At 38.7% G+C, this 13,766-nt stretch overlaps 1 protein-coding gene across 1 annotated transcript in view; it reads left to right on the top strand.

Annotated features, from left to right (window-relative positions):
- Window positions 1-13,766, top strand: part of RELN (reelin) — a gene marked incomplete at both ends in the record, with an annotated part of 285,441 nt that overhangs the window by 174,352 nt on the left and 97,323 nt on the right. Inside the window, 5 exons of the mRNA XM_080343887.1 lie at window positions 2,490-2,641; window positions 5,583-5,695; window positions 7,370-7,578; window positions 10,593-10,721; window positions 11,874-11,983. Coding sequence (XP_080200013.1) covers window positions 2,490-2,641; window positions 5,583-5,695; window positions 7,370-7,578; window positions 10,593-10,721; window positions 11,874-11,983 — 713 coding nt within the window. The remainder of the gene's footprint in view (window positions 1-2,489; window positions 2,642-5,582; window positions 5,696-7,369; window positions 7,579-10,592; window positions 10,722-11,873; window positions 11,984-13,766) is intronic.

The raw sequence follows: 13,766 nt of genomic DNA, 5'->3' as shown, positions 1-13,766 counted from the left end.
GGTTAAAATTGCATGTAGCCATGAATACACACTGAAAGCAGAATACATCCACATCATATAAAATTGTCACCACCATTGTCTCTGCAACATTTTGGCTTTGTTTTGGGAATTGTACACAACTGCAAACAGATGAGCTTCTTTAATTCCTTCTTAGAGGAATATTTTTGGATGTTATTTGAGCTATATTTGAAATATAGTTTTACTGTGTTCAAGTAGTCACAGAAACACTTTATACTTGAGACAGAGCTCACAGGCAGTTCTCAGGCTCCTCTTTTTAACAGCAGGGGAGCCTGTCAGCTCTGTTAGCTCTCAAGGGAAAGGCAAAAGTGTCCCTCGTACAGGAGAGCAAGAGAAACCTCACGTATAGGGGTCACCACCACCTTCCTCTGCAACAAATGCACATGGAGGTGAGACATCTGAAAGAGCTCAGCAGTGAGGGCAGAGGAGCCTATCATTATTTTTAATAAGCATTTGATTGGTATTTTTGGCATGTCCTACCTAAAGCAGTAGGTTACGTGGATAGGGGTTGCTGTTGTTAGTACCATGTGTCTTTCCACTGTCAATTTACGCCCCAATTGCGTAAATTAGGGCCTGATCTTAAAAGTGCTCAGATCCACACATCAGGTTGCTTCTGGCTCCTCGAGCAGAGACATTGTAGTTTTGGACCTCCGTGTCCGGTAGATCTAATTTAGATCTATATATCACTGGATCATCTCTTTTGTAAAGAAGAATTTCAAGAGTCATGTGAGGGATAAAGGAATAGAAATGTAATGTTTAATCAAGAGTGTCTACATCTCTGTCACTTCATTGTCCAGGTTCCTTCTCCATTATCCTTGCAGTCAGTATTTTGATGTATTTTTATTAAAGTGACGGTTTTTTAACATTTTAGAACTTTCTGCTTTTCACTTCCAATGCTACCTAAAAGGAGAGGATCCCTGGAAACATTCATGATCTGCATCATTCATGACCCTGAGTTGTTTTGTGGGTCACCACAGAGAGTGTTTTAATTGAGCTAAATAGAGCATACAAAAGATCAATGGAGCATTGTCAGATTTTGTCGTGTAAGTGAAAGTAGGCACAACTGTTTAATTCTGTACTTGTCTTCAACCCCAGAGACCCATTTTCAAAATTGTATTTTGATTATATTGCACATTACCCTTAAAAAGTCTGCATGACTAAAATACTTCTCTCAGAATTAGGGTTAGGTTAAACTGTGCTTTCATTAACATAATTATTTTTATACCAAAACCACTTTTCAGTGATGCTGAGCTCACTAGTTTCTGTGTAACTGGCTGACAGTTTTAAAGCAGGATTTCCAAACAGGCACGTTGCTGATATGTCACAGCTCAGGTCATTCAGGAAACTGGCAGATTTTAAGAAGATCCTAGAAATACATTTTGAAATAGTTGGAACACTTAAACTGATAAATAGACTGTTAATTCTTGAAATGACAGTTTCTGAAATTATCATATGGCACATTGCTACTAGAGATTGTTTCTGTTGGAATCAGACAGGAAAAGGCTTTGCCTTCCCACAAAGGTTTCTGAACTTCAATGTTTTCTCATTCATCCTGAATCCCACTTGCTCGTTAAATGTTTAGATTATCAGTATTCAGTGATTCTAAATAATTTCGTTGCTTTATCAGACTTATCATTTTAAAATACTTTATTATTAATTAATTAAGCCTTCAACATGAATAATAATGTATCAGATGAAAATTATATACAAATTTTCAATAGTTCCTAATCTTTCAATATATTTTAATCAAGTTTTGAAGAAACCCATGCTTTCATGATGAAAACAGATTTTCAATTAAAAAATATTTAATTGGAAATTCTGCAACAGCTCTTTTAATTATCACTGAATAAAAATAAGAGAAAAGGCTGCACAGAAAAACTGAGAAAGATCGTATCATCACATATTAAAAACACAGCAGTCTTTTTTCATATTCCGTTCATGTGTTAGTCAAAAACTGTTACCCTAAATGCTCAAAAAGATGAAAAGAAAGCATTTTCAGCTATTACCTACATATTTAATGACTGTATAGCAGATATGGTTGGTATGCACCTTTTCAGGTTGCATTGATCTATAAACATTAGATTATATGAAATGAAAGAATGCAATCGTATTTTAAACATTTTTATGCCAGAAAAAACAATGAAAATGATAGAACAACACAACGCTAAATATTCAGTAACAGCATCCATTAAAAGCTTCGGGTTTTTTTAGTAATTCATGGTTTTCTGCCAATTTATTTAAAATATTTACATTTACTTGGCTTTATTTGACTCAACTAGGTTTAAAAACTGGCATGGAATATAAAAGTAATGTCATAGAAATCATATTTGAAAAACTGCATTTTATTGTCCTCTGTGTAAGAGTAGAAGCAGATACTTTTGTACTTACAAAAGAACTTCTAGAAAATGTTCTATATGAGTTTATCAGTAACTTGCTGCTGCACATTCTCCACCCACTGTTGACCTCTCCAGGTGGGACATCTCTGGAGCCGTCATTGGTACTGAATGTGGGACACTTGAATCTGGCTCAGCTATGGTATTTCTCAGAGATGGAGAAAGAAAAATATGCACTCCATACATGGACACTACAGGTTACGGGAACTTAAGATTTTATTTCAGTATGGGTGAGTATATATTCCTAATGTAGTACAACACATGGAGCATGTGAGGTTCAAATTGTGTAGTGTGCATAGAACAATTTTAAATACTCCTTCAGAAGACGATAGCTTTGATCCATTACTCTGATGCCAATGAGGATGTAAGACTGACCTCAGTCAGACCAAGAATTCATCCTTCTGGATGCCCACACAAGTGTACAAATACGGTAGACAAGTAAATAGGCCTTCCAAAGATCTTGTTCCAGATGGCACAGTCCTGCAGATGCAAATCTTTATGAATGAGATGGGGCATTCTGAGTTTAGTAGCATTACTCCCATGGATTTATCCAGCCATTTCCAGGTTAAAACAGTTTAATGTAGAAGCTACACAAAGGTGTAAAACTTCCTTTATAGTTAGAGGAGATACGGTCGGTACAATTATTGGAAAAACCCATCAGCCTACCATGACATAGCTTGTCTAGACCAGCTGTGTAGCTCCCTGGAATCCACTGACTGCATGGCTTGGAGCTCCCTTGATGTGATGGAAGCTTAAGCACCCAGTGCACACATAGGTGTGGGTTCACTCTTGTTCAATCCTCAGACAGGTTTCAATACATAAGCACAGTTTTTTGTTGCCACTGGAGGTGCCCAAGTGTATCTGAGACATCAGCACAAGGCTGGCACGTATAACCCAGGACCTGGGGGAGAGTCACAGCCTGCTGGAGTAGCAGGTAGGTGAGGCAGACCCCTCCAGAGTATTTTAAATGATCCTTGGTATTAGCGCTTAATCAACTGAACCTGTCATGTCCCCAAGATCCTGTAACAGCTCCATAGTTTAACAATTCTTCATGTGAAGAAGCATCTTCTTGTCTTTTATCTTCTGATTTGACTCAGTGCCTCTTACCCCAATATTAGAAGTGTTAGTCATGTCTTTGTCATTCTTACCACACCGTAGGGTATTTATAGGCACCTGCAGTCATATCCATGTAGGGTCTGGTATTAATCCATCAGAGTCAACACAGTTGCACATAAGGATGACATAGAAGTAGCACGTAGGTGGGACAACCTTACCTGGTTGAACCCATAGCATAGTTTCTGCTCAAAAGCTCTTACTATATCCATAAATATTTTCCTCTGGTAATCTATTGGCCCAGGGTGAGATTCACACAGAGTGTGCTAATGGTGCTACAGTCTTGGAGGAGGAATGTCCTACACGTGGCATCACTAGTGAAAAGCACTGCTTTGGTGTTAGTATCATCTGCGGACATTCCCTGCTGGGTCAAAGTACAACCTCGTGGATTTACTAGGGCTAAGAAAGCGATCAGGAACAAATCTGTCCTGGCACTTCCCCTGCCCACTGTTGTTGTCAATGCAACTTCATTAGTTTGTTGTTGTAACAGTCCAAAATCCCTATGCACATGGTGATTATCATTCAGTACCTCACGGTGTTTTTCCAGAACTTTTATTTTGCACATAAAGGAAATTGCATGAGATTATTCTCTCAACACCATGTTTAGAGGAGGTGAGGATTTTTGCTTAAAAGTAGAGAATAATAGAAAAATAAAGGAGGAAGCAGAGACAAAACTTGTGACCTCCACAAGCAACCTTCTGTAACAACAAGAAAAAACACCCCTTATTTAATGACTGGAAGGCCTCATGTTGTTGTCCTAAATGGTCGCACATCTCCTCTGTGTTACATGAATTACCAGCAAAGAACAGGAAAAAGAGGATGCTTTTTTCCCAGTTCATCCAAGCATTGCATCACCTGCAAGCGAAACAGGAAAGAAAATTGCTCAACCTTCTGAACTTAGGGGAGAAGTTTTCAACACGTGTAGGCACAGAGGGCAGGGAGATATTGCTTGAAAAATGCGTTCTGTTTGTACTTGTAAATTAAATAAATAATAGCTTAAACATTTAGGCAAGCAGAATATTTGAAAGGACACATTTATGTTCCTTATTACAGTATAATACACATCAAAGGTGCACATATTATCTAGTTCTCTGGACTGCTTTCCCTAGTCCATTACAAAAACTGGCCACCAGTAGTGAAAAAAGCAGAGGAAGTGCTTCAGATATGCAGCTTTTCTAATTTACAGACTTTTCAAAGGAGCTTCCTCATCTGAGTTTGTTTGGGTTTTGTTTTTGTTTTAGTAACTGCAGTACCCACAGTGTACAGGCAAATTATATTTCCTGTTTCAATTACAGATACTTCATTTCTAAAACTTTTTTCCAGAACACCAAACTGGTGTGATGATGTCCATTTCATAACTACAATGTAGAGCTCAGTGTCCATATATGCCAATACATCTGCTCTTTTGGAGGAGGTTAAAAGTGGTTTTGGTTCTACTGATATGAAGATATTTCAAATGCTGTCCCATTCCAGTGGAGCAACCATGTTACACAGGTTTTGTCTGATACAGTAGACTCCATCACTTTTAGGATATGGTGTAGACAGTAGAAGCAGCAACACAAGAAATAAGGTACACAGGAGTCTTCCTCATTTCCTACCAACAGCAAATTCTCAGCTGTCAAACTATCAGCTGAGAAGTATTTAAGAGGATCCCACATATGATGTATGTGGCTGCACAGAGTGTGAGCACTAAATAACAGTTTACTGATGAGAACTCAAAAATCAGAGCATTTCTAGGTAAATAGGATTTAAAGCATAGGGAGAAAAGTATTGCTTTGGGGCACAGCATTTTCTATTAAAAATATTTTGATAAGGTGATTAAGAGACCTACTTGAGGCTTTCATAATTGCCAACCCCCTTGATTTCTGGCATGGTGTATCTGATCAAATAGTTCTTATACACTGTGTCCTTAGGACTGGAGTACTTTTGTTTCATATCCTAAACTAAATAGCATCTGGCTGTAATTATTTTCATAATTATGGCTGCATAATATGATTCCACTTTCCAATAACAAGGGCTTCAACTAATTCTTTTCTCCCCCAAATATGTGTTGTACAGGAGGAACTTGTGATTCTGGAGAATCCCATGAAAATGATGTCATACTTTACGCCAAGATTGAAGGCAGAAGGGAACACATTCCTCTTGATACCCTGACCTATGCTGCTTACAAGGTAAATCATCTTAAACAAAGTTGGAAGGTGGGATGGACAGATCAATCCATTTTTAAGCCATCACAACAATGTTGTATGTTGCATTCTACAGGGACAATCAAACATGTCCTTCTCATGGACATAAATCACGGGCAGATGTCACAATGACAGGATGCCTTTGCTACACGGCTCTGCAGTTATTGGTGTCCAGAGCAGTACCGCAGCGCTGGCTAGTGCTAGGATAATGGGAAAATGGGCAACAAGTAAAAATTTTCAGCCATCAGCTAAAAACTTTGGTGATAACATCTTGCAAATAAACACTCCTGTCTCCACCCAAGCTCCTGGTAGCCATGGCCTGATACTCAGGAGCTACATTCTGAGAGCGTCAGTCATGGCAGGATCAGTGGCTGGGAGGAGAGTGACTTGGAAATGCCTGGATGTCTTTCCCATGCCCGATGCAGGAATTGTCACATTTTACACTCTTTATTTCCAGTTTAAATACAATTGTGTGCCCTCTTAGACAATCTGTGGAGATGTGGGCCTAGTCACCTCAGCCATAGGACGCAGTTGCTGGCAGTGTGCACCGGCAGCTTCTCTTCTGCTGGTCCTACAGCCTCCTTACAACCATGTCCACCAGCTAGGCAGCACAGCAATGACCTTGAGCTTGCTGTCTAGGGCAAGGAAACACTTAGACTAGCCCGAGTAACCCAGCCCTGAAGTGTCCTTACCCTGCTGCTGTAAAAAAGACAGCAAAAATTTATATGTAATATGTTGACACGTGGATGCACCAGAGATTGAAATGCCATATGCTTATACAGTGTGTGGAAAATTTGGCAGTAAAGGTGCAGCTGATTTCAAGCACAGGTCTGTGTGCATTTTCACTGTAACTCTCGCATTCAGCAAGCAAAGTTTACAGCAGGGTTTGGCCAGAGTTTGGTTGAGTCACTTGCATTGTTTCATTGTGCGTGGCTTCCCTCCTCGCCTGCTTCCATGTGAAAGATGGAGTAGAACTTTTTTAAAACGAAGGAAACTGTAATTGTAAAATAATAAAAAAATAATTTGAGAACTTGGGGAGAGATAGGATCTGAAATTATGCTGAATTCATTGTGGAGGGTTTTTTTTTAAACAAGCAGTTTTAAAGCTGACATCCTCTTTTGACATAATAAAGTTCTAATTACGTTGCTTTAGGACAAAGCCTAAGCTTCGTAAGGCAGTGCTTTCATTTATTTCCACAACATAACATCCTCCCTACAAGCGCCTGTGAACTCAGGCTGTTACTCCATTCTCACGTATTCAGCCTAGACATGCCATTGCCTTGCATTTGCTCTTGTGGGCTGAAAGGCTGCAGGACAAATATCATATTCCATTGTCAACTGAGCACTGACCAAATAAACAGGTATTTTTCAGAACACAGAAGGTGGTATTCTCTACAAGGTCTTTACAACCAAACAAACTGATCCCACTAAGTTGATATTTAGCACCGATATCAATCGTCTTAATAGCTGTACATATATTATAAAATATTTTTATTTGAGATCTTCTGTGGAAGAAGGTGGCTAAAAAGCTTATGCAGGTGAAGTAATGACAGAGAAAAGCATATTTGGTTCAAGACGTTTGAAGTCGCTTTTCTATTTTAAATAGTACCTTTTAAATTATTATTTGTTTTAATTAAACCTGATTTAATTTCTTTTAAAGGTTCCATCTCTGGTTTCTGTCGTCATTAGTCCAGACCTGCAGACTCCAGTAACCAAGTTTTGCCTGAAACAAAAGAGTCACCAAGGCCACAACAGGAATGTCTGGGCTGTGGACTACTTTCACGTCCTTCCAGTGCTCCCTTCCACAGTTACTCACATGATCCAGTTTTCCATCAATTTGGGTTGTGGAACTTATCAACCTGGTAACAGGTACAACAGATGAGATTTCTCTTTTGATTATTGTCTTCGTAGCATATTTTGGTTTATAGCATCTATATGAGTATTTTTTTTTTTGTCAGAAACAATGAGGCCAATTAACAATGACAAATATAAACTGCTCAAAAGCTAATGTTTCTCCTTATCTCCACAGGCCCAGGTTTATATACTCCATATGCAATGTCTATTAAACAGATTTCCAGATCAAAACTTGGTTTTCTTAGTTCATTATTCTGAAATATGCTCATGATCTAGAGTGATTTTTGCTCCAGTGTCTAATGGGTATGAGATTTACCTTTTAATACTGTGTAAGGACGAAAGTATTAAAGGCAGCAGCAGAAACCTGCCCTGCTGTCCTCCCAGAGATTACTGGTGCCACAAGCAGATCTAATTCGTACAAGACTGGTGATAAAAGGCCCTCATCTTGTTGATCATCAGTATAGGGACCTCACTGCCTGTATATTGACCACTGAACTTCACTTTTACTGGTTTCACTTTGTTTGGACATTCAACATTATTTTTTCCATGGAGTTAATTGGAGGGAAAGGGAAAGAAGAGAGTCATTTGCTGATTCATATTGTGTAGAGTATTAGACATGTTGGTTGTAAGGGGCTTTCATACGTGAAACCTGCTGCTGCAGCCGGGATTGTTACCGGCATAGGTCAGGTCAGCCATGGCTTTGCCTATCCGCGACTTGAAAACCTCCATGGATGGACGATGTGTTGCCTCTCTAGGTGACCTCTTCAAGTGAAAAAGTGTTTCCTAATGTTCAGTCCGAACCTCTGAAGCCAGGTCTTTACGGCCATTCTACTGTGCCTGCCAGTAATAAGGAGAATTTGGTTCTGCCTCCCATGTGAGTGCCCTCTACACCATCACAGGCTCACCAGGCTGAGCAAGCTGGCTCCTCAGCCCCTTCTAGCTTGGTGCTCTAGGGCACCTTGGTCATACTCTGCTCTATCTCCCCAGTTGCTTAACATCCTTCTTCAAACAGGGGACCCAAAACCAAACTGTTCACTGACTCTTTTTCCTTATGTGCATGTGAGACTGTTTATCCTGATCTTTTATGAGGACTAACTTTATATTTTTCCAGAGGCAAGAGTTTAAATTAGGAGACTGTAAGTGCTTTCACATCCATGTCCCATGGCACCTACTTCCAACTGGAAAGAGCTGCATTAGCACTGGCAGTCTTAGAAGCCATGCAGGGCAGGAGAATTCAAGAGGCAGCAAAAATCAAGGCACTTATAATTGATAGAAAGGGAAGGCAGCAACATTTTTCTATATGGAAAATGAAAACTTTGCCTGTAAACACTCCTGGCCTGTAAACGTGTTATATAAAGTCTCTGTCTCAGTCTGTTACCTGGTCAGGATTAGTATATCTTTTGAAATATTAATATTCTTCCTTTGTGTAAACCATTTCTGAAGCAGAAGCGAGACTCTTCATGACAAAAGAAGCACTAGGTTCCCATTATCCGTATTTGTATTTCCCAAATACAGCAGCATTTCCCGTCTCCTGATCTACAACACATTTCATAATGCTTTCATTACTGCAAATGTGAGAGACTTGCACTGAATATATGCAGCAAATGTGAGCCTCCAAGGTATCAGTATAGTTAAATCTGAACTAAATTAGTCAAAACCTCCATAAACCATTTTAATACACACTTACAATATCACAGTGATGGTACATTTAAATAAAGTAATATTGTCAGCAAATCATAATGAAAAGGAAAAGTTATAATCCAATAATTTAGTACTGAGGTGATGAATTATGACTTTTATAATGTTACATTGCCATTACTTAAAATAAAACAGAATATTACAAGCTAATTATATGGAGGAAATTACAAGAATCTTTCAGTAAAATACTAAATCCTTAATAAATCAAGCTCTTTCTATATTACTTTTGCAAGACCTTCAGAATGTGAAAGATCTAAGGATTTCCTTATATCCCTAGATTGTAAACAACATTTTTTAAAAAAATATATGCAGTCAAAAAGGGAAGGAAAAAGTTATAGTAATAACTTTTTGAAATCTGAACTTGTCAATGAGCTTTTGGTAGTATGGGTTTAATAACTCTGTGCCATAGACTCGGTGGATAGATATCATAGACTCAGTTTCCTGTTCTCTAATATCACTACCTGAGCATCAATGGTTTGGTTTAGTACTCATCTATGAAAATAGAGAACAGCAGACTTATTCCAAGCAAATCTGGAGGTCTTGCTTACAATTATGTCACAAAATTCACAAAAATTCACCGCTGAGCCTTCCAGGCTCTGTGGGGTAGGAGGAAGCTTCCAAAGACCAGCAGCACAGAGGGTCCCTGGACTCCCAGGGCCTTGTCCTGCTCCAGGGGCTCTCTGAAGGGTGTCCTTCCTCAGGTCTCATCCACTCTCTGCAGTCCTCGGTGGGGGCTGGTGAATTTCATGGTTACATAGTGCTTTCTGATCTCCATTCTGGCACGAGGGGTGAAGAGGAAGATGACCGACAAGTTCAATGAAGTTAATATTTGTCACCAATGGAAGGGAAGAGCCAGCCAGTGCATAAATAACTAGTGGTCTTTTGCCACCTTGTGAAGATGTAATGTTAGCAGCTGGCAGTTAAAAGTGTCCTGTGCTCCCATAATGCTTTCTAGCTCCGATTAATCCAAGTTTTCTCCTCATTATTTTTGAAACCATTTCTGGCTAAATATGAAAGTAACATCAGCTTATTTAACAGTGGCAGCATAAAACCACTAGCTAGATGTTGGCCAAACAAGGACTAGGTGTTTAGACAGTCCTTAGCCTGTAGGCTACCTTTTTGGTTTTTTAACACTGAGATTTTTTTCATGTTTGTATTTTCAGGATTTTTTGTATTCAAAGTCTGCTTAAAATTATTTCACACTTCAGCATCAGTAATTAGGAACAGCAGAGTTGGTGGTTTCTCAGTGTTGATACTTCTATGTTCATATCTATGCCAGGTAGGCTCATGGTGTCTTTCTCCTTTCTTTCTTTCTTTCACTGTGGTATTAGTGTCAGCTTGGAGTTTTCAACCAACCATGGTCGCTCTTGGTCCCTGGTCCACACCGAGTGTTTGCCTGAGATATGTGCTGGGCCTCACCTTCCCCACAGCACGGTCTACGCCTCTGAAAATTACAGCGGGTGAGAGTGTTCTCTGCAAAGCTAACGAGATGCAATACTAGAGAAGTGAATTATAGGTGTCAGAAGAAAGCAGCAAAGCATACAACCCCATGTCATCTTTCATTTTTTACTAGCTGAGGACAGCAAGGAAGGAGTGTTCTGGTCCTCCTGGCTGCCCAGTAATGAAATTTGAAATATATGGGGCTACTTCTGCAGTATAACATTATTTTTCTGATGCTAAAGATAAATAATAATAAAAAAAAAAATCCTGTGGGCAGCATGCTGGTGTATAAAATAAAAGTTATACTATCTCAAAGCCACAAAAGTTTTCCTATTAGTCAGAGGAACCATCAGTCAAATCCGTATTTATATCCACCTTTACTCACTTGGAATCCTAGTACTGGGTTACAAAGAAGCACATCCTCTGTAGTTCTGCAGATGGGGATGGTTGTTAGTGTCACTTTCTCATATCAACCCTTGTCTTTATTAAGTCTCTTCAGTACTGTTCTGACCATAAAAGTAACAGTGACATCTTGTTGCATAGTGCAAATCCAATGGTTCTGTATCCCTCTGTATCCCATGTTCCACAAACACGTCAGAGCAGCGAGTATGACCATGAGAAGTGAGCGTAGTTGAAGCATTGCTGTTATCTGGTGATCACCATTTCCATATCATTTTCATAGAAACCATTACCCCTGTTGTGTGTAGCAAGTGTAACCCCTGTGGATGATATGAGAATGATGGCCCAGACCACAGCAGGCCAAATCATCCGTGTCCCTCTTCTCACCCACCTGGGTTTTCACCAGAGCTCAGTTGTACCGAAAGGTTTAATGCAGTATGCAGTTTAGGTCATACTCATTGTGATGGAGAAGTTGCTGCAGTGAAGCAGGTTAAGATCTTTAATGACTTCATACATTCATACAGGGAAAAAATAGCTAAGGTTTATAATGGAATAATTAACATTCGTATATTGTATGAAAATATCGTGGGCCCTGCTCTTTATTTCCATGTATATTTTCTAAAGCTGCAGTAACTTCACTGCTTCATTTGACCAGATTTTAGAGCGAAAAAACTTCACAAAGCTTCCAGTATAAGTAAACACATCTGTAAAACATGCAGATGCTTACCAACTATCAGTGTAAAATGCTAGCATTTGTTTTATATGTATTTCAGGTGGAACCGAATAACTATTCCCCTTCCCAATGCGGCATTAACAAGTGACACCAGGATTCGATGGAGACAAACAGGACCAATCCTTGGAAATATGTGGGCAATCGATAATAGTTAGTATTCTTATCCACGATCATGATACATCAGAAGAGTAAATTTTTATATGCTGCTCCAAGTAAACGTATTTTCCAGAATCACAGGTCAAAATTCCTTTTCTTCTTATCTGTACTTGGTTACAGGTGCATTTTGAAGCTAGAGGGGAATTCTGTCATCTGAAAATACAATAGCCTGGTAGATTACCCTGCCTTTTTCTTTTAATTGAATGCTTTCCAGGAAAATATATTGGTGGCCAGGGCTTAATATAGCATTTCCTCTGACTGCTTGGTCCTAATTACATAAATAGGTACTACTCTACGCTATTAAGGACACGTTCTGTGCCAGCCTAAGTGGCAGTTACAGTAACTGGGACATATTTTTCCTTCTGGACATAGAAGACCTTCAGAAAGCAATGCTGCTACTGAAGCACTGACAACACTTTAATATTGTTTACAATATCTTCAGGAGGAAAGGACCATCTGTTTCATGGAGCTATTCTTTTAGGAAATTATTTTTGACCTACCTATTCTTTAAATGGATGTGGACAACTGGGATGAGCTTATATTGACTCATCTAATTATAAAATGTAGTTCAGAGGGTAACCACAGCCAGATTTGAAGGGAAATACTTTAAAGCACAGAAAAAAATATTTAGGAACACGGGATAAAATAGATACATAGTATGAAATGCAGAAATAAGTATGATTGAAAGGACTAACTATGACAAGGTGCAATCTTTTTAGCTTGCTTGTTAGCCTTAAATTATTCAGGACTAAGTAAAGTACATCCAGAATTTGTTTAATTAGATATGTGAAGTATGTGTTTTAAAAATTTAAGGTGATGTACAATACCCTGTGAAATTTTGAAGTGATTCCTGGTAAGGTTAGATATGGAGCTTGGGAATGGTAAATAGTTACATCTTGGAAAATTCTTAAAATAGATTAATGCCTAGTTTTGAAAAGATTATCCTTGAAACTGCCTTGATAATATAATGCCACAAATGAAAGTTTTTCACAAAAAGTAATGAAAATTATTATCTTAATTGCATTAATGGGAAGTAGCATCATCTTGACATTCTGCATAGAGAATTAATGCTTTTCTTTAGAGATGATGATATACATCAAAAAGAAAGTAAAATGACAGGAAAATTTAGGTGTATGTACAAAAGAAGATGTCTGTCAGCATTTGCAAAGATGAGCTGCTACCTAAGAAAATGCAGACTGGAAATGCTGGAGACACTCCCAGAAGTTCACAGAAACATCAGCGAGATTAAATCAATTCAAGGATCCAAATGCTTTGCAGGAGAACAAAACAGCAAAATTTTGAAAATTAATGGACAATTCATGTATATGCACCTCCTTTGCTTGTAGAACTAAACACAATTCCATCAAAGGATGCTGCATGCTCCAGTGTGCACCACCTCAAAAGCAGTTTTACCAACCATCTGCCTAAAAAGTGCCTGCTCTGATATTTGTTTGAGGTGTAGAACCATGACATGGGAATCAAGTTTTAAAGACAAACTTTTTAATGACGTTTTGCGTGCCTCCTTTGTTAGATACTAGTGGAACTGAAGCTTTGCACTTCAGTACTGTAGGGAAAGACTTATAAACATTGGCAAACCACCCAAATTTTCAAGGAGGGGAAGATTTTCAAGGATTCAGCACTCTGACTTCTAGCTTCACAACTGTTTCTTATGCGAGTTAAGTTTTAAATGAAATCTGGAAGATGGCCATCTTTTAGAAACACTGGAAACCCGCCAATTTTCATAAAGCTTTTTTTCATTTTGAATGACATCATAACG

The sequence above is a fragment of the Nesoenas mayeri genome, assembly GCF_963082525.1.
Source record: "Nesoenas mayeri genome assembly, chromosome: 1".
Taxonomy (NCBI): Eukaryota; Metazoa; Chordata; class Aves; order Columbiformes; family Columbidae; genus Nesoenas; species Nesoenas mayeri.
The sequence above is the reverse complement of the archived record's forward strand: the minus strand, read 5'-3'. Positions and strand labels throughout refer to the sequence as shown.